At 39.7% G+C, this 25,137-nt stretch overlaps 3 protein-coding genes across 3 annotated transcripts in view; 1 reads left to right on the top strand and 2 right to left on the bottom strand.

The window, feature by feature from the left end:
• Nucleotides 1-10,059, bottom strand: part of cnksr2a (connector enhancer of kinase suppressor of Ras 2a) — a 50,209-nt gene extending 40,150 nt beyond the window's left edge. The window contains exon 1 of the mRNA XM_029457382.1: nucleotides 9,940-10,059. Coding sequence (XP_029313242.1) covers nucleotides 9,940-10,003 — 64 coding nt within the window. The 5' untranslated portion in view covers nucleotides 10,004-10,059. The remainder of the gene's footprint in view (nucleotides 1-9,939) is intronic.
• Nucleotides 10,060-17,827: 7,768 nt separating this feature from the next.
• Nucleotides 17,828-22,755, top strand: tlr22 (toll-like receptor 22). Its single transcript, XM_029457383.1, has 3 exons — nucleotides 17,828-19,599; nucleotides 20,536-20,653; nucleotides 21,428-22,755. Exons 1-3 carry the CDS (start codon nucleotides 17,961-17,963, stop codon nucleotides 21,666-21,668), a joined length of 1,998 nt encoding a protein of 665 aa, XP_029313243.1. The 5' UTR covers nucleotides 17,828-17,960; the 3' UTR covers nucleotides 21,669-22,755.
• Nucleotides 22,756-22,942: 187 nt separating this feature from the next.
• Nucleotides 22,943-24,717, bottom strand: ccl20b (chemokine (C-C motif) ligand 20b). The gene is made up of 4 exons (XM_029458091.1): nucleotides 24,592-24,717; nucleotides 24,349-24,451; nucleotides 23,312-23,386; nucleotides 22,943-23,219 (listed from the first exon to the last, which is right to left on the bottom strand). The coding sequence occupies exons 1-4, from the start codon at nucleotides 24,668-24,670 to the stop codon at nucleotides 23,153-23,155; spliced, it is 324 nt and encodes a 107-aa protein (XP_029313951.1). The 5' UTR covers nucleotides 24,671-24,717; the 3' UTR covers nucleotides 22,943-23,152.
• Between the last annotated feature and the right edge of the window lie 420 nt (nucleotides 24,718-25,137).

The raw sequence follows: 25,137 nt of genomic DNA, 5'->3' as shown, positions 1-25,137 counted from the left end.
AACAAACAGCCAACTAGGAAGCACACACACACTCCAAACTCACACATACCTCTGAGGAATGAGCATTGATTTCCCTCGCTTCAAGTCCCCGCTTTATAATAAACTCATCTATCAAAACCACACTAACAAAGATGCGGAAAAAAATAGATGGGAAGAGAATGAGAGAAAAAGGGAAGGCACAAAAGAGGAAAAGAAAAAACTCATAAGCCAGCTGCTAAATTGAATGCAAACTATTTCACACACACGCGCGCGCGCACACACACACACACGCACACAAATTCCATCTCTCATCAGTGACAAGCAAACAGCATTTGTCGCTTTCCGCACCCTCACGTCGCTTCCTCCCCCTCCACAGCCACTACATCTGAAGTCTAAATGAAGCGTTCATTTTCAAAATACCATATATCGAGTTAGGAAAAAAAGGAAATTGAAACCTGAAATCCATCAAATTTTCAAAAACACGTCATTTTATCTTTTTCAAATGTAAATAATGGCCTACAAGCAATCAGTTTTGATTATAAGGCATCGTTTTTTAACCATTATCTCATTTTGGAAGGAAACAAGACAAATTGATTCCACTATCTGGATCCCCAAACACTTCAAGTCGATGAGCGATAACTCGGCTCACAGCTCCCACTGACAACCATGAAAGGACTTGATAAGAATAAAGACATCCAAACCGCTCAGATGTGATTTGTGTGGCTTCCTGCTTTAATATTAGGTGAAGGTCACTCGAGGTAAACTTTAGGTTCGGAGAAAGACTTTAGGGTAAAATCTGAGATACTAGTTTTCTCTTCTACTCCACAACATTTCAGAGTAAAATATTGCACTGTACTACATTTATTTTACAGCTATTGGCCACATACTAAACTATGAAAATGACAGTTGTTACATTCTCTCTCCCCTGTTTCTCTCTGTATGTCTCCAGAAGTGGCCGAAAAAAAATCATTAATCATTGGTTAACTACTCAACTGCTTATATGTTTATGAATCATTATGAATAATAAATAATCCAATAACATAATAAAACACTCTGAAAGGGGCTATTGTGCATAAGTACGACACATTGTTTCTCATTCCTTCATACAACTCTGCAATGTACGTACATTTGGTCATACAGTGTCTTTTTACATTGTTATAATCGCTATTTTTACTCAAGTACGGTGTCTGAGCCCTTTTTCCCTCTCACAGTGTATGTGTTAATGAGTGTTAATGGCGGCTGGTTCCTAATAGACGTGGAGCTGATTAAAACAATGTTGGCTCTCACAGGCAAAGTGTTACTATAGCTGAGAGAGGCAGAGTGAGGCAGAGAGGCAGAACGGGAGATGTACACTGTGTAGCAAAAGTTCACTGATAATCAGCATCGCTTATCACTGCCAGTGATGGAGAGCGTGAATGTCCTGAATACTGATGAGTCAAATTGTGAGCGACATCGGCAAGCCCATACACACCCACGCAGACTGAGACAGAAACGAACAGTGATATACAGTTAATATATACATACAGTATAATGACCGCTTTAAAAGATTCACTCTTTACTGCAGTGGTTCGCACCCTCTTTGTCAAATAAGCCCTGTCAGACTGACTTTTATTTATTCATTACTTTTGGCTATTTCCCTATTTATCCATTAGGCTGAGCTTTCAGCCTTATTTATTACTCGTATTTCAACTAGGGCCGTCAAATTAGTGCGTTAATTTCCATTTAATTAATCACAGAAAAAATAACACGCCAAAAGAATTTACGCAGATTAATCGCGCTCTTAGACGCCCCTTGACCCTTTACGTTAACCAATGCAGGCGCGGCCACATTGTGGCCTTGTTAACATGATGGAAGCGAGAAAACTGCAATAATGGAGAGGAATGAGGGCTTTTGCAAAATAGAAAATAAAAAGGTTTACTAATGCAGTGGTTTCCACATTTTTCAGCTGGGTCCCCCTTTTATAGATAAAAAATATTTTCAAACCCCCCCCCTCAGGCCAGTGCAGCTCAATGTATCATTTATATTCAGGAATAGGAAGGTGTATTTGTCTGACAACTGGAGAAGTACCATCTGGGGAGACACCCCTGGTTGGGATTCACTATTGTGTCTAAATGCTAAGATGTAACTACTTACGTTTTTCTGGAAATTGAGAATCACAAGCACAGAGTAAATGTCTGTATGGGTTTTTTTGTATAATGGTGTCCAATCTGTACAACCATGCACTCACATATCAGTATGTACAGTATGTGCATGTGTGTGTTTGAGAGAGAGAGAGAGAGAGAGAGAGAGAGAGAGAGAGAGAGAGAGAGCGAGAGAGAGAGAGAGAGAGAGAGAGAGAGAGAGTTCATGTGTGCGCATTTTTTAAACTGTTACAGAAAAAGTGTGATTCATAGCTGACTCACACACTTCACTCCCACAGAGGCACACTTTTCACAACAGCAGGCGAGCCAAACTCCCACAGACACCCTCTCTCTCTCTCTCTCTGTCACACACACACACACACACACACACACACACACACACACACACACACACACACACACACACACACATAATAAAACTAGATTTGGCTATGACTTCTGGGATGTTAGAGAGTCCTATAAAATATCTGGCACCGTCGGGTTGTGTCATCTGTTCCAAGTACTCTTAGGCTCCGGTAACAATAAAAGGTAGATGAGTGTTTTCTGTGTTCCTGGGATTTGTAAATGCAGTGGCTATAAGAAGTGACTTTCTGGCTTGAAGGTTACACGTTTAAATCCTAGTTTCATCTGGGGTGATGTTGCATGGGGTAAATTCCTCCATTAATAAGAGGTTTTTCTTTAGGCTTTTTCTGTATCTTCTTGCAGTTCCTGACTGTAAATGCTGTTGTTTACAGTAAGTGTTGCTCTCCTTACTTTTATGGTTCTCCTCAACTGCAAGGCTGTCTGTCACGTCAGTATTATTCAAATATAATTAGGAAAGCTAAAAACAAAAAATCACAGCTCTCATGCAGAGGATCGAGGCAAGAATAATGTTGAAGGGAATGCTAAATCAAAGAAATGTTGAATTGAATTAGACATATTCTCCTTGGAAATGTGCATTAGTCAATAAACAGAATACTAATAAGTGTCAATCAGGATTATATCCTGGTGCCTGTAAATGTCTGTTATTTACAACTGGAAGAATGTCGATTACATTTTGACCAACGGCATGAGCACAAGAAGCTTACAATGGGACAAAGTTATCTAAATGCATAAGAAATGCCACAGGTAGGATTTATACGCGGGGCCACTGCATCAAGGACTCACTCACTCAAGACTATATAGCTCACCCACTCTACCAGGTGAGCTACCAGGGTGCTTTGAGATCAAATATATTAGTTTGTCAAACAAATATAACCCAGATAAAATGGAGCTGGCTTAAGGTTTATGAAAACAAAGCATTGACTTTTAAAACAATTGTTATTGCATGTCTTAACCCTAAAATGGTAACAATATGGAGGCTATTATATTTCTCAGTTATTTGGGGAAATAACAAAAAACAAAGAAAATGTTTTTTTCTTAACTGGCTACATTTTGATTGCAGCTGAGAAATCTGTGCAGATCCTTTCTACGCTACAGTGTGATTTTGCGTCTTTCAGCTAATTGTTTTGGTTTAGTCACACTGGCTTTATCATCAACTGTGTGTCCAGCTGCAGCAGACAGTTGTAATGCAAAATGTAAATCTCTGCTAAACCCTCTGCTCAGAACCAAACAGTACACAGAGAGAAGTAGGGACTGGCTGGTTTATTTGCATGTTCCCACTGTCCTATGTTCCCCAGTTCTACATGATGTGCTCTCCTGGGGTCATATGTTTCAAGGTGCTCATGTTCCCAAGGTCCTATGTTCCCTAGCTCTGTGTAAAGCCTTTTGAAAAGGATTACTTACTTTACTTAACCCTCCTATTGTGCTAGAAAGAGGCACATAGCTTGTGTGTTTGCGGCCCCCTAAGTTGACTCCTCCATTTGTGTGTTATACAAATAGCAAACTCCTTTAAGGAATAATTCGATGCAGAGGTTGTGTGTTACGAGAGCGAGTGTTTGATTGAAAGACAGAGAGAGAAAAAGAGAGAGTGCGTGTAACGGTGAGTATGATGTTAGCAGTGACGTTATAGCTGTGAACATAGCATTGCCGTGTATGTACAGTTTAGGCTATTTGTCTGCAAATAAATGCTGCAACTCCTCAAGACCCAAGCCAAGTTCCTGTGTCTTAACACCTGTTAAAGTGAAGGAAGTTAGTCAAACTACGATTTGTCACGAAAACACACATGAGAAGTGACACGTGTTCACAAAATAGCCTGTTTCCACACATCTTTACTATTTCCTCTATGTAGATCAGTCAATGTGTTAGGTATTATGTTTATTCATGCAAACATCCAACACCTTAGGTGGAAAACTATTTTTGGTCCGTGTTGCAAATGCAGCATATAGCACACACAGTTACAGGCGACCCCTCTGCCAGGTTTCCCCTCAACTCTCATTGGCTCCTTGACAGAGTCCCTGACAGGTCAAGAGATGTTGCCTGCTAGATAACTGGGATGCGGCTGTAATGCACCGCATCTTTGAATCGAGCCGTCATTTTTTTCCTTGTTTTTGTCAGTCAGTGTGCATTACCATATATTTTTATATTCTAGCAGGGTGAGCACGCTTGCTAAAAGAACATTTCAGGTAAACACAGTGTTTCCAACAGGTGGTTGTAGGCTATAGATATGAATGGTGATAACACGGCTGCGCCCGAGGGGCAAGGAGCAATTTAACAGCTGGTTTTCGAGTCTGGCAATCAAATTCATGCAAGGGAAATGAGGTAAAAATGTGTTTCTGTGTGAAGAAATGATAACAGGATGTGGAGCAAAATTCAAAGCAAGTTCTCATATTACTATTGAAGTGTGCCACAATAAACACATATTGTTTTAGCCTTCCAATGCAACAATGACCCCAAATCAAAACTGCTCAGACCTTTTTACTCCGAACGCCAGTGTGACCATTGTGCTAGGGTTCTGGTATAAGCAAGTTTAGTTATTAAAAAATAACTAACAACAAATAATAATGATAATTATTGATTATTGCTGATACTGATTATTAAGCTGTGTGCAGGACGGAGGAAACCGGTCGCTCCGTTTATTATCTTGCAGAATGCTGTTAGCTCACTGCTAACTACTGGTTGTGATCCAGTGATCAGAGAGCCATCCCATGCTGCGGTCGGGTGCTTTCCGCTGGGCCGATGGGGAATTGCAGTGTCACCGGGAAGGTCCGTTGTGGAAAGAGAGCAAACACATGGCTGTGTTTTGGTTTTATCAGCTGACTTTTCACACCTTCTGTACGTGCAAAAAGTGACGTCACGTTTCAGGAAGAGAGTGAGGGTCCAACAACTCAATCTCCATACTGTGAGGATCCAAACATTATTGTACACACAGACACACACATGAATATAGTATATCATGTTTCCCCTCTGTCGCTACAGACACACCCAAGAGACCCGGCATGAATCGAATACCACGCTAAAGCATGGCACGTGTGTTGTTGTGTGTATGTGTATGTGTGTGTGTGTGTGTGTGTGTGTGTGTGTGTGTGGGTGTGTGAGCGCAAATGTCCGAGGACCCGGGTGTACCTTCTGTTCAGAGCGGGTGTGTGTGTCTGTCAGCTGTTCTGCACAGACGGTCTGAGACGAACAACTCACCATATACACACACACACACACACACACACACACACACACACACACACACACACACACACACACAGGGCTGACATAAACACATGCCATATGCACATGACCAACCAATAACCCATCCAATGAGGTTCTGAGAAACTGACACAGAACATCATGTAAATACATTTTTATCACGATTTATTGAAGCGTGTGAGTCAATAGAATCCCTGACCTGATTTTTTATGCATTAAACAGACATGATGAATAACAATTATGTCTAATATTAGTTATTATTATTAGTCATTCTTCTAAGTTTATGTGCAGTGTGGGACTTTGGCTCAGGCTGTGTTGTGTGAGAAGAGCGATGATGCATCTTGGCACTGTGTACCAGTATGGGAAAGACGTCACTAATTGACCTGATGAGGGCGCTGTTAAAGGGCAAAAGGGCAAATTTAAAGGGTAAATAATGTGCTGCACTGTAGGTAACGTTGTACTTCACTGGTCTAGTCTTTTTTGATCAACTTCTGTGGGAAGATGCATTCTAGTGCTATAACTTAAGGTCAAAATGTCAAACTTAAAAGGTCTTTATTGCTAAAACTGATCACATCCTTCTCCCAGTACAAAATGTATCTTCAAATTGTTTGTTAAGGTATACATTAGGGTTGGTTCGGATGAACGATCAACCACTGAGCCCAGCATCGTTATATAAAAGTTCAAATTGACACTATCATTTGACAATATTTGGCTCAAACAGTTTTTGAATTTTTTAACAGACAAATTGAAAAATCAGGAATCATGTGTTCCATAATCATATTGTTTATGATGATACCAGTATTAATTTGAATGTGATCAAAATGTATCATGTTGTAATGTTATTGATATGCTATCATTACATATGTACTATATCTATTATTTAAAGGAAGTGTGTCAAATCTGTGTCAAAAAAAGAACTTTTCAGCCAGTTATTGGGATATATGTTATAATTCAAAACTAACGATGGCTTTATGACTTTGGAGAAGAACTATTTACAAACACCTTTTTGGCTTGACGGTGTCAGATGCTAAAGTAAGAGAGCGTGGGTGCAGTATAACTTTAATGATACAATCTCTAATTCTGTTTCAGAACCTAACAACGCCCCCAGATCATATACATTTCCTTGAAACTCAAATGCAAACTGTGTTGAGTTCAAAACACTTAAAAGCTGGAAAGCATATTCAGCATATGATGACACTATCGACACCAAAATAATGAAGAATTTCTTAAAGCCCAAAATAAATGTACATGGGGGGATATAGGCTACCCCCGTGTGGACGGCCCGCCCGTGGGCCCACCAGGAGTTTTATTTTGCCATGTGTTGTGTACAGTCCACCATGCTGGATGTGGTACCCATGTCATACCCCATTAGAAAGCTTAGAATCTCGTCTACTTAGATTTTGAGATCACAATCACAACAGCAGGTACAATCAGCTCCTCAAACTAGCAAGCAAACTCAAAATCAAAATCATAACTTTGAGCCAACTCACCTATGAAGCCTCATAATAATCCTGTAATCAGTAATAATCCAAAAGAAAACACTTCCTGTGTCATTGCCAAAGGTCCAATACATCGATTCCACTAAAAAACAATATTGATCATTAACATCGTCACATCGAAAAAAGCCCATAAACAGCTGTTGCATATTTTTAAATCAGCTGATCATTGTGTGTGATTCACTGTCTATACTCGGTAAAAACTTCATTGCAGCGCATCCAGTGCTGTGCGTCTGATTCCAAAATGGAGACCGGCCTCTAAGCGTTCGATTGACACCTCATTTGAGCCAATCGGAGTTTCCATGCCTTATCTACAGCCTTCAATAGCCAATGAGTGTCAACTTGATAAGGAAGTGCCAGCCCCTCTTCTTTTGTTTAAAGACCGAGCCAATAGCAACAGAGTCTCCCGATGACTGGCGTATCGTGTAGCCAATGAAATGCTGAAGATTTTGTTGGCGTCTTCAATTTGTTTTTCTTTACAAATGTTATTTATTTTTTAAAGATTGTATTTATTATATTCAAGTTCAGAAGAAAATACAAAATAAACACAGAAATATGTGTTTATACTTAATTTACTCTGTGTCATCACTACTAACAGGGAATATGGGTATATAATAGTTATTTATGAGCAATATAAGTAATATTTTATTAATAAATATTATAATATCCCCAAATTGCTCAGCTTGGAAACGTCTTAGAAAAACCTCTCTATTATGTTGTGTTTTTGTGGTTTGGTTCTGAAATTTGAACCTGAACTTTTCCAGCTCATACCTACCAGCTATTGACATATTTAGGCATCTTTTTCAACAAAAAAATGTGTTTATTTTCTTCAAATTCAGTATATTCAGAGCACTATTACTCAGTGCCAGAAGCACTTGGAGCAATTCTGACTGTTTTGCAAGAACAATAAGAGAGTTATCTTTTGAATGAGACCAATGCATATGGTGCAAATGGTTGAAGAGCAGCTTTTAATTTACTTTGGGTATGTCGTTTTTAGGTATTTTCGGGTAAATTCCCCCACACTGAAAGCAAGTTCTGCATGACCTTCACATAGTCCCTTTTTTTGTAAAACTGGACACATATTACTTTTTTAATTGCACTTGTACTTAAAGTGTTGGCATCAAAGCTAAAACTCGGCTATTCATTTAAAACAAATTAGGTGGGATAATAAATCTGATTGATGGATTTGTCTTTACTGTGGCAGGTCTCCTTTTGGCAGGTGGTTTTTTTGGGAAGGTCTGGGTGATATTGGCACTGGTTAACAACATGTTACAAATATATTGGCAACAACTTGTGTGTTGCAATTACAGAGAAATGAAATGAACAAGCTATGATTGGTGCAAAAACATCGAGCCTAAAGAGACAATTGTTTCCTAAGGGACTGACACCAAATCCCATTTTTATCCTTATTTTATGATATCGAACTCCAGTGTGCCTATGTGGGAAATGCAGGAAATATAGGCCTAGAGTACGTCACACTGCCTACAATGGCCCTTTATTCAAAGAAATAACAAAAGATGCACAACCAAACAGCGGTGAGTACGCTGGAAAGCACAATATGTCAGCAATAGCCTTTTATTTTAATGTGTGAAAGAGTTTTTAAATGTTCACAAAGGCCCCTGGGTACAAAACTAATCAGCCTGGCTCTTGAATTATGAATGACTGTAATCTGTAGTCTGATCACTGCAAGGTATCACAAGTACTCTTGTAAACAAAACTCAATTTCATTTTCAATAATACAATACTCATTTAGTTTTTTTTGTGTGCAAAATAACCACAAAGTGATGCAAAACAATAACACAAATACAAAAAATCAACTACAAAGACAGAGCAAACAACCACAGAAGGACACAACAAAACAGGGGGCAGGGGGGCCCGTAACACAGGGAAAGAGAGAGAGCGCACATGTCTACGGCCCTGTGGAAGTGGTAAGGTCTGAGCGAGGGCCACTCTAAAGCTCATGGCCTTTAAAGTCGACCTAGTGTTGGTTTTGCTGCATCGCAGCACCGCGGTAGAGGAAAATGTGCACCCACAAGGTCCAACCAGCCCATCGGTTGAGAAGTTTAAATATATTTTCATTTCATTATGAAACTGTGGAGAGAGCAACTTAGAATAATAAGTTGGAATCACTGGGGGTATTGCTCCTACATATGAGGGGTGGGAGGTAATTTACATGCATGTATCCCAATCTGTCCATTATAACAGCAGTTATTAATTATTATTATTTCGACTGATTACCCAAATGTTAACTCCTTCTTTGAGTCTTTGAGTATTTAAAGTTCCTAAACCCGCCCCTGCTCTCAGCAGTGAAGTTTGGCTGGGTTTCCTGCTGTCACTCACACATTACATCATCTCCCACTGATCATCAGGTGCCAGGATGATTCATGGACACACACACACACACACACGCACAAACACTCACGCAACTCCCACGCACCATAACATCTTGCCAGCCTCTGTCTCCCCTGCATTACTGTTCATCAGTCATGATCACTCAGAATGTGCTTGTACGTGTGTGTTAGTGCGTGTGTACGTGTGTGTGCGTGTGCGTGTGCGTGTGTGTGTGTCCGTGTTTGTTTATCTGCATACAGGTGTGTCATTTATGTGATGTTTGACTATTAATTTAGAATTAGCATAAAGGCATGTGTGTGTGTGTGTGTGTGTGTGTGTGTGTGTGTGTGTGTGTGTGTGTGTGTGTGTGTGTGTGTGTGTGTGCGTGCGTGTGTGTGTGTGTGTGTGCGTGTGCGTGTTTTTCTATAGCCTACCTTTCATCCAGTCCACCACCTGACTTGTGCTCCATTTGCTCACCGGCTCCATCACCAGCGCCATCGAGGAAACTTTGCGCCGACTCTCCGTTGCGCGCGCTCCGTTGTTGTTAACCCAAAACAAAGCGCTGTCAGCCGGACACCCTCCCGCCGTGCTCCTTCCCTCCCTCCCTTCCTCCCCTCCCTACGCAGCCAGGTGACTCCTTTTTTACACTATCCTGGTCCGGTGCTCCCGCCCCTGACTCAGCCCAGTGTCGTGTCCCGTTAACGCAGCGCAGCCCTCAGTGCGGGACAGTCCGGGCGTGTGTGTAGCGGAATCCGGTAGACTACATTCCTCTGCTCTATCCGGTTTGACATGTGTGTCTTTCCCTCTCTTACCTCCCCTCTTCCCAGTGCGCCAATCCGGTCCTCCCAGTGTATGTATGTGTGTGTGCGTGTGTGTGTATGTGACACAGGGAGAGAAGTGTGTGTAGGTGTGTGCGCAGCCGGTCCGTTACCGACAGCAGCAGAGTAGGATATAAGTCACACCGGACTCAACACCCGACAGCATCTCTCTCTCTCTCTCTCTCTCTCTCTCTCTCTCTCTCTCTCTCTCTCTCTCTCTCTCTCTCTCCAGATATGATTAAACCGTGCACGCGCACCGTGGGTTGCTTCGCGCGCACATCATTTCCCTCTGGAGCGATAGAATCATGCAGATATGATGGAGAAAAGATATTCTCAGAAGATGTTTAATCAGGCCGTATGAGTGTATAAAAGAGATAGAGTGTGTGTGTGTGTGTGTGTGTGTGTGTGTGTGTGTGTGTGTGTGTGTGTGTGTGTGTGTGTGTGTGTGGGGGGGGGGACAATAACATGGGGTCCCTACACACTTTCTGCTTCTGCTGCTTTGCAAGAAAACTTGATCAATCCTTAGCAACAATCCACCTCCGCTCCACAGATACTTTCTTTGTACCCTCAAACTATCTTTCTTTCTTTCTGTCTTTCTCGCTTAATGAGAGATGGTGATGGTTCACTTGTTTTCACACAATACAACCTTCTCCTTAAACCTGCAGTAATAAAATAGGATTTCTTTTTGGCCACTTGGGGGCAGTGGGAGCAAGTTCATATGGCTAAAGTGTTAACAAACATTTGCCTATTGACACATCCAGCAGTAACAGAGCAACATTATCATTCATATTCACCCGCTTTCACACCCTCTGTTTATGTCTCCACCAAGTCCTGAGGGAAGTATCTGGCTCTCTTTAGCTGCTCAATGCTCCACTATGTTCACCAGATCTCTAACTGTGTTTAACTTTAACTGTGTAAGTCTGCTGTTTGCTGCTGAGCAGATCATTTCCTGCTGTCTGCTGTCGTCAAAAATGACGGATATGAGAGCAGTGAGAGTAAATCAAAACAGTTCAGTTGCTCTAAGTTGGTTTAAGTGGTCACTGTATCAGACAGTATGCAGTCAGGGTATTTATAACCAACCAAACCTTCCACCTAAATACTACTATGTATGCTGTACCTTGAAAGGAGAGCAGACATCTTGAAGCCACATTTTTAATCTGTCCAATATTTTAGTTTCTATCTAAAAGTTAACTTCTCAATGCGATGTTCAGAGCATATCTATGATAGAGGGATCAACATGTGCCAGCAGCTGCGGCTAACGCTGCTAACAGTGAAAACAGGGCAAACAACAGCAACAGAGCTAACACTGTTAACCTGATATCATACGCTCATTGGCCTATTGGTAAACTCGTCGCGCATCATTTGCATAAAGCTTAGTGATTGTGTCGGTTTCTGCTATACCGCTATAAATGCTGAGAATTACAGCCTCAGAAAGTCACTAGTGTGGCTGTAGATTAGTTTTGTTTGATTTCACTTTGAGCATTTTGTGTGACTCAACTTGAAGATTTGTACGTCCTTACAAGCCGTAGAAGGGAGACACATAACAATAAGAGAAAATACAAATATCTCTTTTTCATTTCTCTTGTGTCTCAAGACAAATTTCTGAAAAATCTGACAGTCGAGTGCAACGTGCATTCAATTCAACAGACCTTTTTGACAGCCAACATTTTCACTTGTCATAATAGAAATAAGCCCATTGTTTCAGTAAGCCATGACAGCTTGACCGTGATATTTACACCTGTGCTTTTCTTACTGTGACATGTCAATGTCCTCTATGAAAAGAGGCTTATCCAAAAGGGGGGATTCTATCTGGAAAGTGCAGTCGAATCCAAACCAAAGGGAGTGGACAGGCGAGTATGGAGCCTGCTGGTCTTGCACATACCCTTTGGATCAGGAAGAATATAGTGTTGAAGGGTTGGTTCACCTAATTCCACCCGTGAGGTTTTACCTCCATCATATCAAAATAGCTTTTCAACAGCAAAAAAATGTTTCCAGAAAGAGTGTCATGGTTTCAAGGTGCCAGCAAAAAGGTAAATCAGAGAATATCGTCTTTGGAATTTGGTTAAATCAACACTTTGGTTGTTAATTTAGTCAGTGCAAAGATCTCTAAGTCTTATGTTTCCATATTCAGTTTAATCTTACTTCCTTTTTTAACATTTACAAAATCACTGCACAGTCAACTCATACCGGATATTCATGAGGATGTTTTCATTTTCATCTCCTATCCGCTAAAGTACTGGACTTTAATGTTTCCTGTAATGTATGTTTACCAGTGGGATGTTAAGCTAAATCATTGTAGTAGATTGAGTCAGTGTGATCATTTAATTAAAGTGTGATAAGAACATTATTCAATTTAATCAAATCATTAAAGATTCATTGCCTGAACTACATTAGTGTGTGTGTGTGTGTGTGTGTGTGTGAGTGTGTGTGTGTGTGTGTGTGTGTGTGTGTGTGTGTGTGTGTGTGTGTGTGTGTGTGTGTGTGTGTGTGTGTGCATTACACATAAACACACATTACATTGCATCGCCCATACAGTTCAGTCATAATGATGGAAGAAGACACAAGTAGTGAAGATCAAATCAGATCTTATGATTTCATTCATGGCAGCGTCGTCTCCTCTGTAGGTGGATGTATGCACAGACAGTATAGATGCAGTAAAGCAGTGAACAGAGCGAGGACGGCTACAGTTTCCTTTCCCAATAGAGACCCCTGCTGGTGACAAGTGTTGCTGATGTTGGTCGCACAGTGAGAAACGGCACCTTAAGCTCTTCTCTTTGACACAGTGGGAGCTACTGCAGAGAACCGAGAAGCAGTTTCATGGATACAGTTTTGTTTGAAAGGTCGTGGCTGGATCTGATTCTTGCTATGTTTTGCTCGGCTGAAGTGAATATGAAACCTACTGAATTTTGTAATCCCCTGACTCCATTGTGTTTGTATCATTTACCTGCAAAATGATGATTGATACATGCAAACCCAGTAAATAGTTTTTAGTCACTATCAAATTACTATTCCAATATATCGGCTAACACTGGGAACTCCATAGATAATTGTATCTCTCTCTCTGTCTCTCTCTCTCTCTCTCTCTCTCTCTCTCTCTCTCTATCTCTCTGTCTCTCTCTCTCTCTCTCTCTCTCTCTCTCTCTCTCTCTCTGTCTCTGTCTGTCTGTCTCTCTCTCTCTCTCTCTCTCTGTCTCTCTCTCTCTCTGTCTCTCTGTGTCTGTCTCTCTTTCTCTCTCTCTCTCTCTGTCTGTCTCTGTCTCTCTCTGTCTCTTTTCAGTGCCAACTGAAAACAGAAAGGTTTCAGTGGCAAAAGGTGATGCTCACAAGCCCCACTTGTAGTTTGAGTGCTCTGACAAAAGAGCAAGAGAGTAAACCAAGCTCTGCTGAGCTCTGCTTTCTGATGGGAGCCAAAGTCTACCCGAAGTCAGCTGACATAAAAAAGAAAACTCTGCACAACAACTGCCAAAGACAACAACTCCATCTATCTCCTCTTTGCTGCAAACTCAAGCCCCAAATGTGAAAGTGTGTATCATAATCCTTCCATTCCTCTGCACTGACCTTGTATTTAACTAGTTAGTTTGTATTTAATTGTAAGTAAATTGTAAGTAAACTTTTATCTTCTTTTGTCTCAAGAAAAAAAGAGTCTTATGAGCGCTGCTGCTAAAGTTTCACAGGATCATTGAAAAGTTGAACCAGAATAAACTTTTGGAGAAACACAAACCGGCATCACGCTCCAGAGGCGAATCGCAACCGAAACACAACCCTGCGCTCACCCCCCCAATGCCTGATTTGATGTGAAAGCAGCCTCCTCCGCACAGAAACGGAGAGGAGCAGAGGAGAGAAAGGTGAAGTGAAGACACTTTGTCGGTACCAGTTACAAACAGGCTTAGTATTAGGGAACAACGCGCTAATGTGAGAACGGATTTGGTGTTCAGGCTTATTTGAAGCTATTGTTCTGCACTTAAATAATTATACCTACTTGAAGCTAATGTACTTAAAATATTCTTGTTGGTCATTTTCTAGATGTCTGAAACCCAGAAATAACACTAATGATTATTGCAGAATGTCAGCTTTAATTGGAAGGTACTGAGCATTGTCAGAAACATCAGTGGACTCGTCTACAGCTAAGCCTACACATAGTGCCTTATGAAGGGGGTTATATTTCACTTTTATGCTGACATAGCTATTTTCTTTATTTTGTCCCAAAGCTGTTCTTTTTGTTTTCCCTCAAGCAAAGTTCCAGCTACTGCACTCATGCACTCAGCCCCTCCATCAGTAAAAAAAAAAAAATGTTTGTGTGTTGACCCAAAATCCAAGCAACTCTGAGGGAACATTCATTAGCACGTTGTTGGGCAGTGAGTGAGTGGGCCAGGATCCCGGTGGATTGATCATTTTGGGCTCTGAGTGCTTATTTTCTGTGACCTCAGACTTGAGTGGGTATGTTTGGTCAAAAACGTTGTGCTTTGTGTCATAGTGCCGCTTCACATTGCCACTTTTAATGGATGGCAACAAAAACATTTACGCAGATTGATCACGCTCTTAGATGCCCCTTGACTCTTTACGTCACCGACGCGGCGCGGCCACAGCAGCCTCGTCAACATGATGAAGCGGATGAGAAAACGTTACTTGGCCCAGTGAATGGAAAGTTTACATTTAATAAACTCCCGGATGTAACTGTTGATGCTCCGTTCTGTGAGATTCATGCAGCAAAGAATGTTCGAACCATCGGAGAACTTCAAACCTGAAATATCACCTCAACGCAAAGCACTTAGCAGCTAGCTCGGAGCTAGCTAGCACTGCCGCTGATGCTAAAGTGAGCGACCAAGGTTAAGTAAGGTTAACCATTCCTACAGTTTAAAACTTTAAATGACCCACCATTAGCTGGGATGCTGTGGAGAATGAGGGATTGGTAACATTTAAAATGTATGGCAAGTTACCAATATTTGAGCGAACTCCTTCGCTTTATCTTTGTCATATTAGCTCATTCTGATGTGCACTCCCGGAGGCTATGTCTTTTGATTGACTGGAGGCTATCTGAAGGCTCACGTCGTGTGCAAATGTCGTAATCACTGCCAGACACAAAGCAAGCAAGAGCTGATCAATGTGGTCTAGTTAGTTTGGAGTCTTTCCTCTGACCGGCAGCGCTGTTTCACTTTCCCTAAGCCCCCTCGCTTACCCTTGCTTTGTCTGGGACTGTCTCAGAACAGTTTTCTGTTAGTTTCAGTTTCCAATAGAAGAGAAGCACAGATTTGCTTCCCTAAATTTGAGCTTATTCTGCAAATATTGTACTTCATACTCCACTATATGTATTTGTCAGATTAAGGTTACTTTGCAGGATCATATTACTGTTAGAAAATATAGTCAACTAATACATTAATATGTATTATTACAGATTAAGCTACCCTGCAGTATAATTAGCCCCACCTAAATATAATATAAATTATTTTTAAATGGACCATTTTGCTCCATAATGAGTACTTTTTGTACTATTTTTGTACTTTAACTTCTAAATTTGAATGCAGGACTTTTTCCTGGAACAGGCTAGGCTATTTTCTACACTGTGGTCCATATTTTCTCTGTCTGATGAAGATACTGTTTCTGGCAGCAGAGAAGAGGAAGTTTTTTGCTGGACATTCTTACACTTGGTTTAGGCCAGGCACCATTCCTGTAATTTTTAGAGGAAGTGTGTCACATAAAATAAAAAGTAAAAGAAGGAATAGAGCAGTGGTTCTCAAACTTTTACCAGGCAAACTTTCACTGATGTCAATGACAGTCTCGTTTAATATCTAAGTTTTTTGACTTGACGTGATCACGTGATGACACACTCCGCTCGTGTTGTGTTCAAGGACCCTGACCTTGGCGAGGAAAAGCAGTCAGCCGCCTGTTTTATTCTATTGCTGTCTAGATTTAGATTTTGTTTTTGGAGTTCGATTTTTTGCGTATGTTTATGAAATACCTCGCGGGCCGGATCAACTGGTCCGGCGGTTCCCCACCTCTGCTTTGAAACAAACGGCACCCAAAAACACATGAACGCCCCCCTTTCTAAAATATTGCTTCCAGTGCCCCCGTACCGCCCGTTGAAAACCCCTGGAATAGAGGATAGTTTACTACTTTAGATAAAGGGAATTAACATTAACATCTAAGACATATAATAAGTAGTTTAATGTTCTCTAAGGAATGCCTTTACATACATAATAATACAATATTATTCAAATCTAAATTCTGAATTTCATATTTTCAATAAAATCTCAGAGGCATGAATATACTATACATTTTAAATTCATGTTTCTACTAATAATAACAACAAAACAGGCAGCACTGCCTTCTGCTCTCACTTCCTCACATAATCCATATACAAAAAGGCCAGAGAGAAGAGGAAAGAGATGTCATTTCCACTCTGACAGGAACAGGAACATTTTATTCAAACAAAGAAAGATAATTAAACTACAAGATTCTATGGATACGACATCAGTCGTTAACCAGCTTGTCTTTGTGAGTATCAGCAAGAATTATTTCTCGACCATCTTTAAGGTTAAAAAAAACTGTCTGAGCTCAGATTTTCAAATGATATACTGCACCTACATGTGGTGATCATTTATGTCGAGTATGAACGTTCTAATTGTATCAGTATTTGTAGTTTGTAACTGTTTTTGATGGTTTTTATTTGTTTGTTTTATTGGATTTTTAGGATCAACTTCTGCAGACTTATTCACTACGTGGAGGTTGAGAAATTGCAATTCCTTGTTGTTGCAACGATTTAAAAATGAGTCCTGGAGTGAAAGACCGTAAAACGATGCCAAAACGAGGAAGTTTTATATTCATTTTGCTTAATATCAGCAGTTTTGTTGTTCCAGTCACAGGATATTCACTCAAGTATTGCCGAATCAGTTATAATACTGCCATATGTTCTGGGAGTAAACTCAAAGCTGTTCCTAGAGACATTCCCTCAACAGTAAAAGGTTTTAACTTGTCTGGGAACACAATTTCCATAATACAAGATTCAGATTTCCAAAATCTACCAGTTTTGACGCAGTTAGACCTGAAACATAACTTAATTTCGAAGATAGAAACAGGCGCTTTTGCTAATCTAATTTCCCTCAAGACGTTAAATTTAAATAATAATAGACTTGTTAATCTTGGAGATTATCTTTTTGACGGTTTGAGCAATCTCACAGAACTCAGAATTATTAGAAATGGCATAGAAGCAGTGGCATCCACCTCGTTTAGGTCCTTGACAAGCTTGACGCTTTTGGATATCTCCAACAACAAACTGAACCACATAACAAAAGTTCATTCAATATTACAGCAGCTGCCGAATCTACGGGAGCTGTCAGTCAAAAACAACAAATTAACCACTTTTCAGTCGTGGGAGCTAACAAACAGCTCACTAAAACTTGCTTACCTTGATTTGTCTCAAAATCCCATTTCACACTTTAGGATCACTGCAGATGTTTTTCCAAATCTCACCTGGTTGGACATTAGCGACTCTTCTAAAAAGCTGCAGATAAAATGGGACGTTCGTAACAAGACTTTTCTTAGTCAAGTGTCCACTCTTGATATTAGTGGGCTTCAAATAACTTCTGATGTCATGGAACAATTACAAGAGACCTTCAACTCCTCACTGACAGTTTCTGAGGATGAATGCAATGAAACATTCACATCTTACAAAGCTAATCAACATTTCCTGCACCATGCCAACAGTGTCTAAACTCCAACTCAGACGTAACAACTTCTTCTTTGTCAGTTTGAATATGTTTCAGTTGTGTATTAATGTAAAAGAGTTAGATTTAGCAGAGAATACAATCGGAAATATCCAAGACAAGGCCTTCAGATCTCTTCAAGGTTTGAGGATCTTGACTCTTAGTCAAAACAAGCTTTCATCTGTTCCAGCTGAAATTAGAAATCTACCAAGACTTGAAGAGCTGGATCTCAGCAAGAATAACATCAGGACACTTGAATGTTGTCATTTCACCAATCTGACAAAGCTCAAACATCTCAGCCTTCAACATAATTCAATCTCAGCTCTACCAGAATGTGTTTTCAAGGATTTAATACGATTGCAAGTTTTAAAGCTACAGAGCAACAGCATCACCAAATTAGAAAGTGCTTTCAAAAAATACTTGCCAAATCTTAAACAACTGCATCTGAATGGAAATAAACTCACCACCATTAAAAGGGAGGAATTTAAGGGATTGCAATCCCTCCAGAACTTGTCATTACATGAAAATCAAATAGGGGAACTTCTTAAGGGGTGTTTTATTGGATTGACAAATCTAACTAATATTAAACTGCAATCGAATGCGATTAAAAAACATGAACTTTACAAAGATGCTTTCCATGATCTGATAAATTTAATTACGTTGGATATGAGGGAGAATCACATTCATTACCAGCAAGATTCACATCTGTCTGATCCACCATTTTCTAACTTGTCCCATCTGGAGATATTGGCTATTCCAGGACAACACCACAGGGGGAAGTCCCAACTGCCTTGCAACTTCCTGCAAGGTTTGACTAATCTTTTGGTTTTCAATGCCAGGAACATTCAAATTCTATCCCTCCACAAAGACATGTTTATTTACACGCCTCGACTTCAAACACTTGACATTAGCTCAAATGACCTATTGGATCTTTCTCCGGATCTGTTTTCCCCAATTAAAAGCCTTAAAAGCCTTTTCATATCTAGCACAAGTCTTCATTCTCTAGACTTCTTTATAAATGCCAACCTTACTAAGCTGGAGTTTCTACAGGCAAGAAAGAATGAATATTCAGTTTTCAGTGAAGAAGTATTGAAGTCCCTACCGGCTCTTGTTTACGTGGATTTTGAATACAATAGTTTCACCTGTAACTGTGATAACGCCTGGTTCCTCAAGTGGGTATTAAACAACAAACAAACACAAGTTGTTGACGCCTACAACTTTGTGTGCAACTATCCTTCAGGCCTTAAAGGTATGAAACTGTTGGACCTAGACGTACGGCCCTGCACAGTGGACACTGAATTAATCTACTATATCTGTATCACATGTACGATACTCCTGTTTATGGTGGTGTCCTTCACCTACCATTTCCTGAGGTGGCAGCTTACTTACGCCTACTACGTCTACCTGGCCTTGCTCTTTGACACAAAGTATAAAAACAATCAAGTTCCTAATCAGTATGACGCCTTCATCTCCTACAACACCCATGATGAGCCATGGGTCATCAGAGAGATGTTGCCAAAACTGGAAGGAGAGCATGGCTTCAGATTGTGTCTGCACCATCGAGACTTCGAACCAGGTGAGCCTTCCTTTATTATTCATTGACAGCCCTACAACTGAGTTTGTGACAGAAATGTCTCAGCAATTGTTCATGGCAAGACATCAAATAGCTGTTGATCTCGTTGATTATATGCACACATTCACGTCTAGCTCAAGATGAAACGTACTAACTCTGTTGGTCCCTGAAATTGTAATCAGGTCAAAGTTTTAATTTGTCCAATACTTTGATTCATGACCAAGAACTTGCAAAACTATTCGCATCAGCCGCTGCAGTGTTTTGTGTTTAGTGCTAATTAGCAAATGTTAGCATGCTAACACACTAAACTAAGACGTTGAACATGGTTAACATTATACCCGCTAAACATAAGCATGTTAGCATTGTCATTATGAGCATGTTGATATTAGCACTTAGCTCAAAGCACCAATGTGCCCCTGACTACAGCCTCACAGCTGGCCGAATGGCTGAAAGCGCTTAGTCTTGTTTATCTATGTAGCTGCAGGTTCCACATGTTACATGATACACTAGCAGAAACAACTGAGTGGCTCAGCTTTAGTTTAAGACAGTTACTGTTAGGGTAGCTGTTCAGCTGCTCTCTTCGTATATGTATCAAATATGCCCTAACAATTGAGTTGTAGACAGCTGTAATACTGATATACACATTCTATAATCTCATATATCTGCAGTGCATTATGGGATTTTGAGTCAACTGGCAGTAACAAAATGTTTGCATGTAAAAGGTTTTATTTTTCTCATATAGATTTCATACACAGCCATCTGATTTCAGTGTGTGCATCTGTCAATCAATATGTTACTTATATGTGCAACAATACTTGTACTTTCATGTATACCCCAGAAGGTGTCACCCTAGTACTTTTTGTACTGCACCATCAGAGGAACTAAAGAGGAGAATACATTTATTCACTGACCTTGTTCTTCTCCTTTTCTCTTCCTCAGGTAAACCCATCGTAGACAACATCACAGATGCCATCTATGGAAGCCGGAAGACCATCTGTGTCATCAGTCGCAAATACCTTGAGAGTGAGTGGTGCTCCAGAGAGATCCAGGTGGCCAGGTAACTTGTGAGCTGACTTTAAACGTATCTGAGCTGAGACACATGGCAGTGCAACGATTTTCTAACTCTGTATGAAGCACGTTTGTAATTAGTCACTGGCTATGCTTGCAATGCATATTAGTGGGGTCTTTATAGTTACCGTATGCTTTTTACATGAACAATCTTCTCATTTTAACCAAATTTCTAGAAAATGTGCAAAAGAAAATGCAAATGAATGTGTGTTTACAATCGAGGTAAACACTTGGTGGTGCTAATTCAAGTGCCCTCGCAGATGAAGAGGACGCAACAAGATGATATAATTAAATAAGCGCCAGTGACAACGATGAAAAACGATATGGAAACATGATGGAAATGTGGTATTTCTGAGGCTTCTTTGTCTCTTCAGCAGAAGCTTGAGTGACAAATGACTCACGTGCTTCACGAAGTACATCATGATTATTTACTGAGTCCGTCTCAATTGCACTTTGACGCTTTTCTTATTATTTATACACCAACTTTTACACCTCAAGTCATAAACAATTGAAGTTTTTATCATTTGAATTAAACAGTTTAAGTTTCTGTAAGCTGAAAATGATCTCAAAAACCTGAAACTTTCAGGAACTTAAGAAAGAAGCAAAAGTAATGTCAGATAAGTTTTAAAAATGATACGCTTATGCTTGAATTTTGTTATGAAAAGATGTGTCGATTAATCAGTTTTAATAGACAGTCACATCCAATACATTAACATAAGAAACAGGATGTGATGAGATCCATCTGCCTGTTTCCTCCGTGCAGCTTCCGCCTGTTCGATGAGCGGAAGGATGTGATGATCATGGTGTTTCTGGAGGAGATTCCCAACGCTCAGCTGTCCCCTTACTACCGCATAAGGAAGCTGCTGAAGAGGAATACCTACCTGAGCTGGCCTCAAGCCGGGGAGCACCCTGAGCTGTTCTGGGCGAAACTCCGCAAGGCTCTGAAGACCAGAGAAGATCTCAGTGAGGACAGAGTGCTCCTCAATGACATGGACAGACTGTGATGGAAAGGAAATACAATCCTCTCTGTGTGGGAGGTTTGGAAACTTCTGCATTATGTTTTAATACCAACTAGATCAGCTGCTCTTACTGGTCTAACTGCAATGGAAAATGAACTTGAACTGTTAGAACCAAACTGGAAGACCAAGTTATGACTAAGTGTGAGAAAACATTTTTTTTTTCCATAATGAGCTTGTGAGCTCTGCCTCTGACTTCTTTAATAGGGCAGTGATAATGACAGGTAACAATTAGGTGAAAGATAATAATAATAATATCATATCATATAATAGATTAGCATAGAGCAGACTGAATTAAGGGAGTGATTGATCCCATCAAAAATACTAGATTAATAAAACATGTGTCTGGGTCCTTCTACTTGCTGTTGGGTTTAATGAAAAGATCACATTCATCTTCTCAAACTGTGAACTGTAAACTTATAATGCCTATCTTTTCACTTGTCTAATCTAATTTCAGTCTTATAGACAGGTTTCCTGCGCAGCTGGATGGTAGAAAACATGTCATGACAGTTTATACTGTATGTATGGACATCTTTAGTATTAAGAAATTAATCAGCTGGTTGGAAACCAGTAAATAACGGAGGTATATTCTAAAATGTATTATGGCGGGAAAATCATACCGTCTGCATTATTATGTAACCACTGAGAGCATCATTGTGTTCTTTGTAAGCATTTCCTTATATTATAAATGTCTATGTTAATCCCCTAATCCTCATGTAGCCAAATTTGTTTAAACCCACAAGACTTTAATTTCCCCCAAAGTTTCAAATGATACTAAATGTGTAGAGTTACATTTTGGGGAAATTCTACTGGAGCGAAAGACATCTAGAATATTGTGGATTTGAATGGTGATTTGAAGAGCTGGAACAAGGTGATAAACCGGGCAGGCTTTAAAAATGTATAGTTGCCTTATTTGAAATGAATTTCTGAATCTGACGTTTCAAATTATTGTTATGTTTTATTGGAACTTCATTACATCATTCATGATCAGCCAGACAACATGGTCTTTTGGGTAAAAACATTGTGACAAATGCTTTTTATAGAACACAAATAAAATGTCTTGTTAGTAACGTTACAACGGTTACACTTCATCTACTGCATAGTGCTCATCTTCATCTTTCATTGAGATGTTGTCCTTGTGTTCAACTGACTTATTAAATTAAATTAAATTACTTTCATACTTCATTCATCTGACCTAAAAAAAGTCTTTAAATAAATAAACATACATCTTGATTGATGCTCTGGAGCTACACAGTACAGTTTGCTACGTAATAATAATAATAATAATAATAATAATAATAATATAATAATAATAATAATAATAATAATAATAATAATAATAATAGTGTTTATTCTTAAAAACACTTCCCTGTTTATAAAACAGAACAAATTAAATAAGATATAATATAATAATTTCACAAAAGAAATCACACAATAGTCCCTATCAGGGTTCTTGGGCCATATGCTGGAGCTTATGATGATTTGGTGCTGCCTGCGCTTCTCTTTGCGACGAGTAGACCGCTCTTCCTCTTCCGTTCACTACAAAGAATAATGGAAACACAACATTATTATTCTGGTTCAGGATTTGGTTAAAGTACTAAATAAAGCTAGAGAGACTTGAGTGTACTCACTCCACACACTTCACGCCTCTCCGAGTCGAGTGGTTTGACGGGTCCACACACATAAACCTCCCTGGGAGGTGGAATCTGTGGAAAACAGGAGAAAGAGAAGACATTATCAAACATGAAGCGCATGGGTGCACTTCAGAGAAACAGGTTCCCTCTGTCTCATTCCAGATTATTTATTAACCCCACTATGGGGAAGGTATTTACAACAGTTACTGAGTGAACATACTCCTCTCAGAAATTCCTGAAGCACTTTATGATTAATAAAAGTTTAACACAAGCGAGGGTGTGTTTTGCAATTAGGATGCACAAGCTAACCCGCCCAGTTGTATTAAGTCATGTCTAGTGCCTGCGTTCTAACGTGTGACCTTGAAGAATCAGGATTTATCTGTTTTCACTTCAGTCAAAGCACATTTTTTGACACAATTCAAACACTCAATATGAATACACACACACTGTATATTTGTTTGTGGTCTAAAGAATTAATAAAGACCAGCAGAATCAATGTAATCTTTTAATATAACATACATTAATAACTTAAGTGAACTTCCACATGTTCTATTTCAGGTACATTTAGTGGGTAGTTCATTGCACATTGCACTGTACTACATTAACTTATATTGTATTCTAAGTAGATTCATTTGTCAATTATTTGTCAATTTATCAATTAATTGATTAGTCTATCAAAAGAAAATAAAGTGTCTAATATTTTCAAATATGAAAATGTACATAAAGGCAAATTGAATATTATTATTTTATGTTTACTGTTATAGTACAAATCAAGACATTTGATCCTGTCACCTTGTGCTTTTGAATAATGGGATAGGAATGTTTCAATTGAGAAAATGTTCTGCTAATTATGTGACAATAACAATGACTGTTAATTGAAGCCCTAATTCTAAATTTATTTCATGCTCAACTGGCCTGAATTGTCTATAAATGTGTCTACCTTGATCTAGCTTTGTTTCACCTGCTCACTGTGCTGCTGTTACTATTGAATTTGCAGAATTATAGTCTGACATGATAGCAAATTGTTTACTCACATAACAGCTTCGATGTCACAGGAAGTGTTGATGTTCTGGATGGTATAGCCAAGCAGTCGCTGGCATGGAAACCGACGACTGGTATACCTCAGGCAGCAGCTTACTGCAAAGACACACACAAATTTTAAACAAAAATAAAGTATAAAGCAAAAGACAATATCCTTTCTTAAACGCAGTCTACATTTACCAAAGAGATGACAGAAAGGAAACTCCACATGTATTCTCAGTAGCTGAAGGACTCACCTGACTGCGTGCTGCCGATAAAGGTGGTGAGGATGAAGAGGGAGCATAGAGTTGCCAGACACACTTTGCTTTTCGTCATGTTTTCTTAAAGTTGGAGTGCTGCCTCTGCCGGTCTTAGCGTTTTGCCTTTGTAGCTCAGGTGGTGCGTCTGAAGAACTTCAGTGAGAGTGTGTTGGATTCTGCACTGAGTCTCTCTCCTTATAAGTGCTGCCGGGCGTTTCTGGGACTTTCCCCTCGGGAAGGATTGTGTAATGCCGTGCGATTGTGAGCAATATTTCTGGAAATGAGCCAGAAAGTTAAGCAAGGTGAAAGCTTAGGTAGGTGAGCCAGCGATAGTAAACTAGATTTTTACAACTTTTAAAGACTTTTCCTAGCTAGCAGGACATGCTACAAAAGTTGCTAAATCACAGATTAGTTGGCAACACTGACATCCTGTCCTGTTTATTAGAAAATGTGTAAATGCAGCCTATGAATAAGTGATTATCAGTTATACATTTAAAACCACCTGCTTCATTAGAATTAACCCAACATAAACAGAAACCCAAC

The sequence above is a fragment of the Cottoperca gobio genome, chromosome 20, assembly GCF_900634415.1.
Source record: "Cottoperca gobio chromosome 20, fCotGob3.1, whole genome shotgun sequence".
Classification (NCBI taxonomy): Eukaryota; Metazoa; Chordata; class Actinopteri; order Perciformes; family Bovichtidae; genus Cottoperca; species Cottoperca gobio.
This window is presented reverse-complemented; position numbering and strand designations above follow the sequence as displayed.

Bases quoted from the DNA above. Each gene is read 5' to 3' on its own strand.
- ccl20b (XM_029458091.1), bottom strand. From the start codon at position 24,670: ATGACGAAAAGCAAAGTGTGTCTGGCAACTCTATGCTCCCTCTTCATC. The intron at 23,387-24,348 runs GTGAGTAAACAA...TGTTTTCCACAG, and splicing joins TGTGACATCGAAGCTGTTAT to ATTCCACCTCCCAGGGAGGT. The intron at 23,220-23,311 runs GTGAGTACACTC...TATTCTTTGTAG, and splicing joins AGAGGCGTGAAGTGTGTGGA to TGAACGGAAGAGGAAGAGCG.
- tlr22 (XM_029457383.1), top strand. From the start codon at position 17,961: ATGAATGCAATGAAACATTCACATCTTACAAAGCTAATCAACATTTCC. The intron at 19,600-20,535 runs GTGAGCCTTCCT...TCTCTTCCTCAG, and splicing joins CCATCGAGACTTCGAACCAG to GTAAACCCATCGTAGACAAC. The intron at 20,654-21,427 runs GTAACTTGTGAG...TCCTCCGTGCAG, and splicing joins AGAGAGATCCAGGTGGCCAG to CTTCCGCCTGTTCGATGAGC.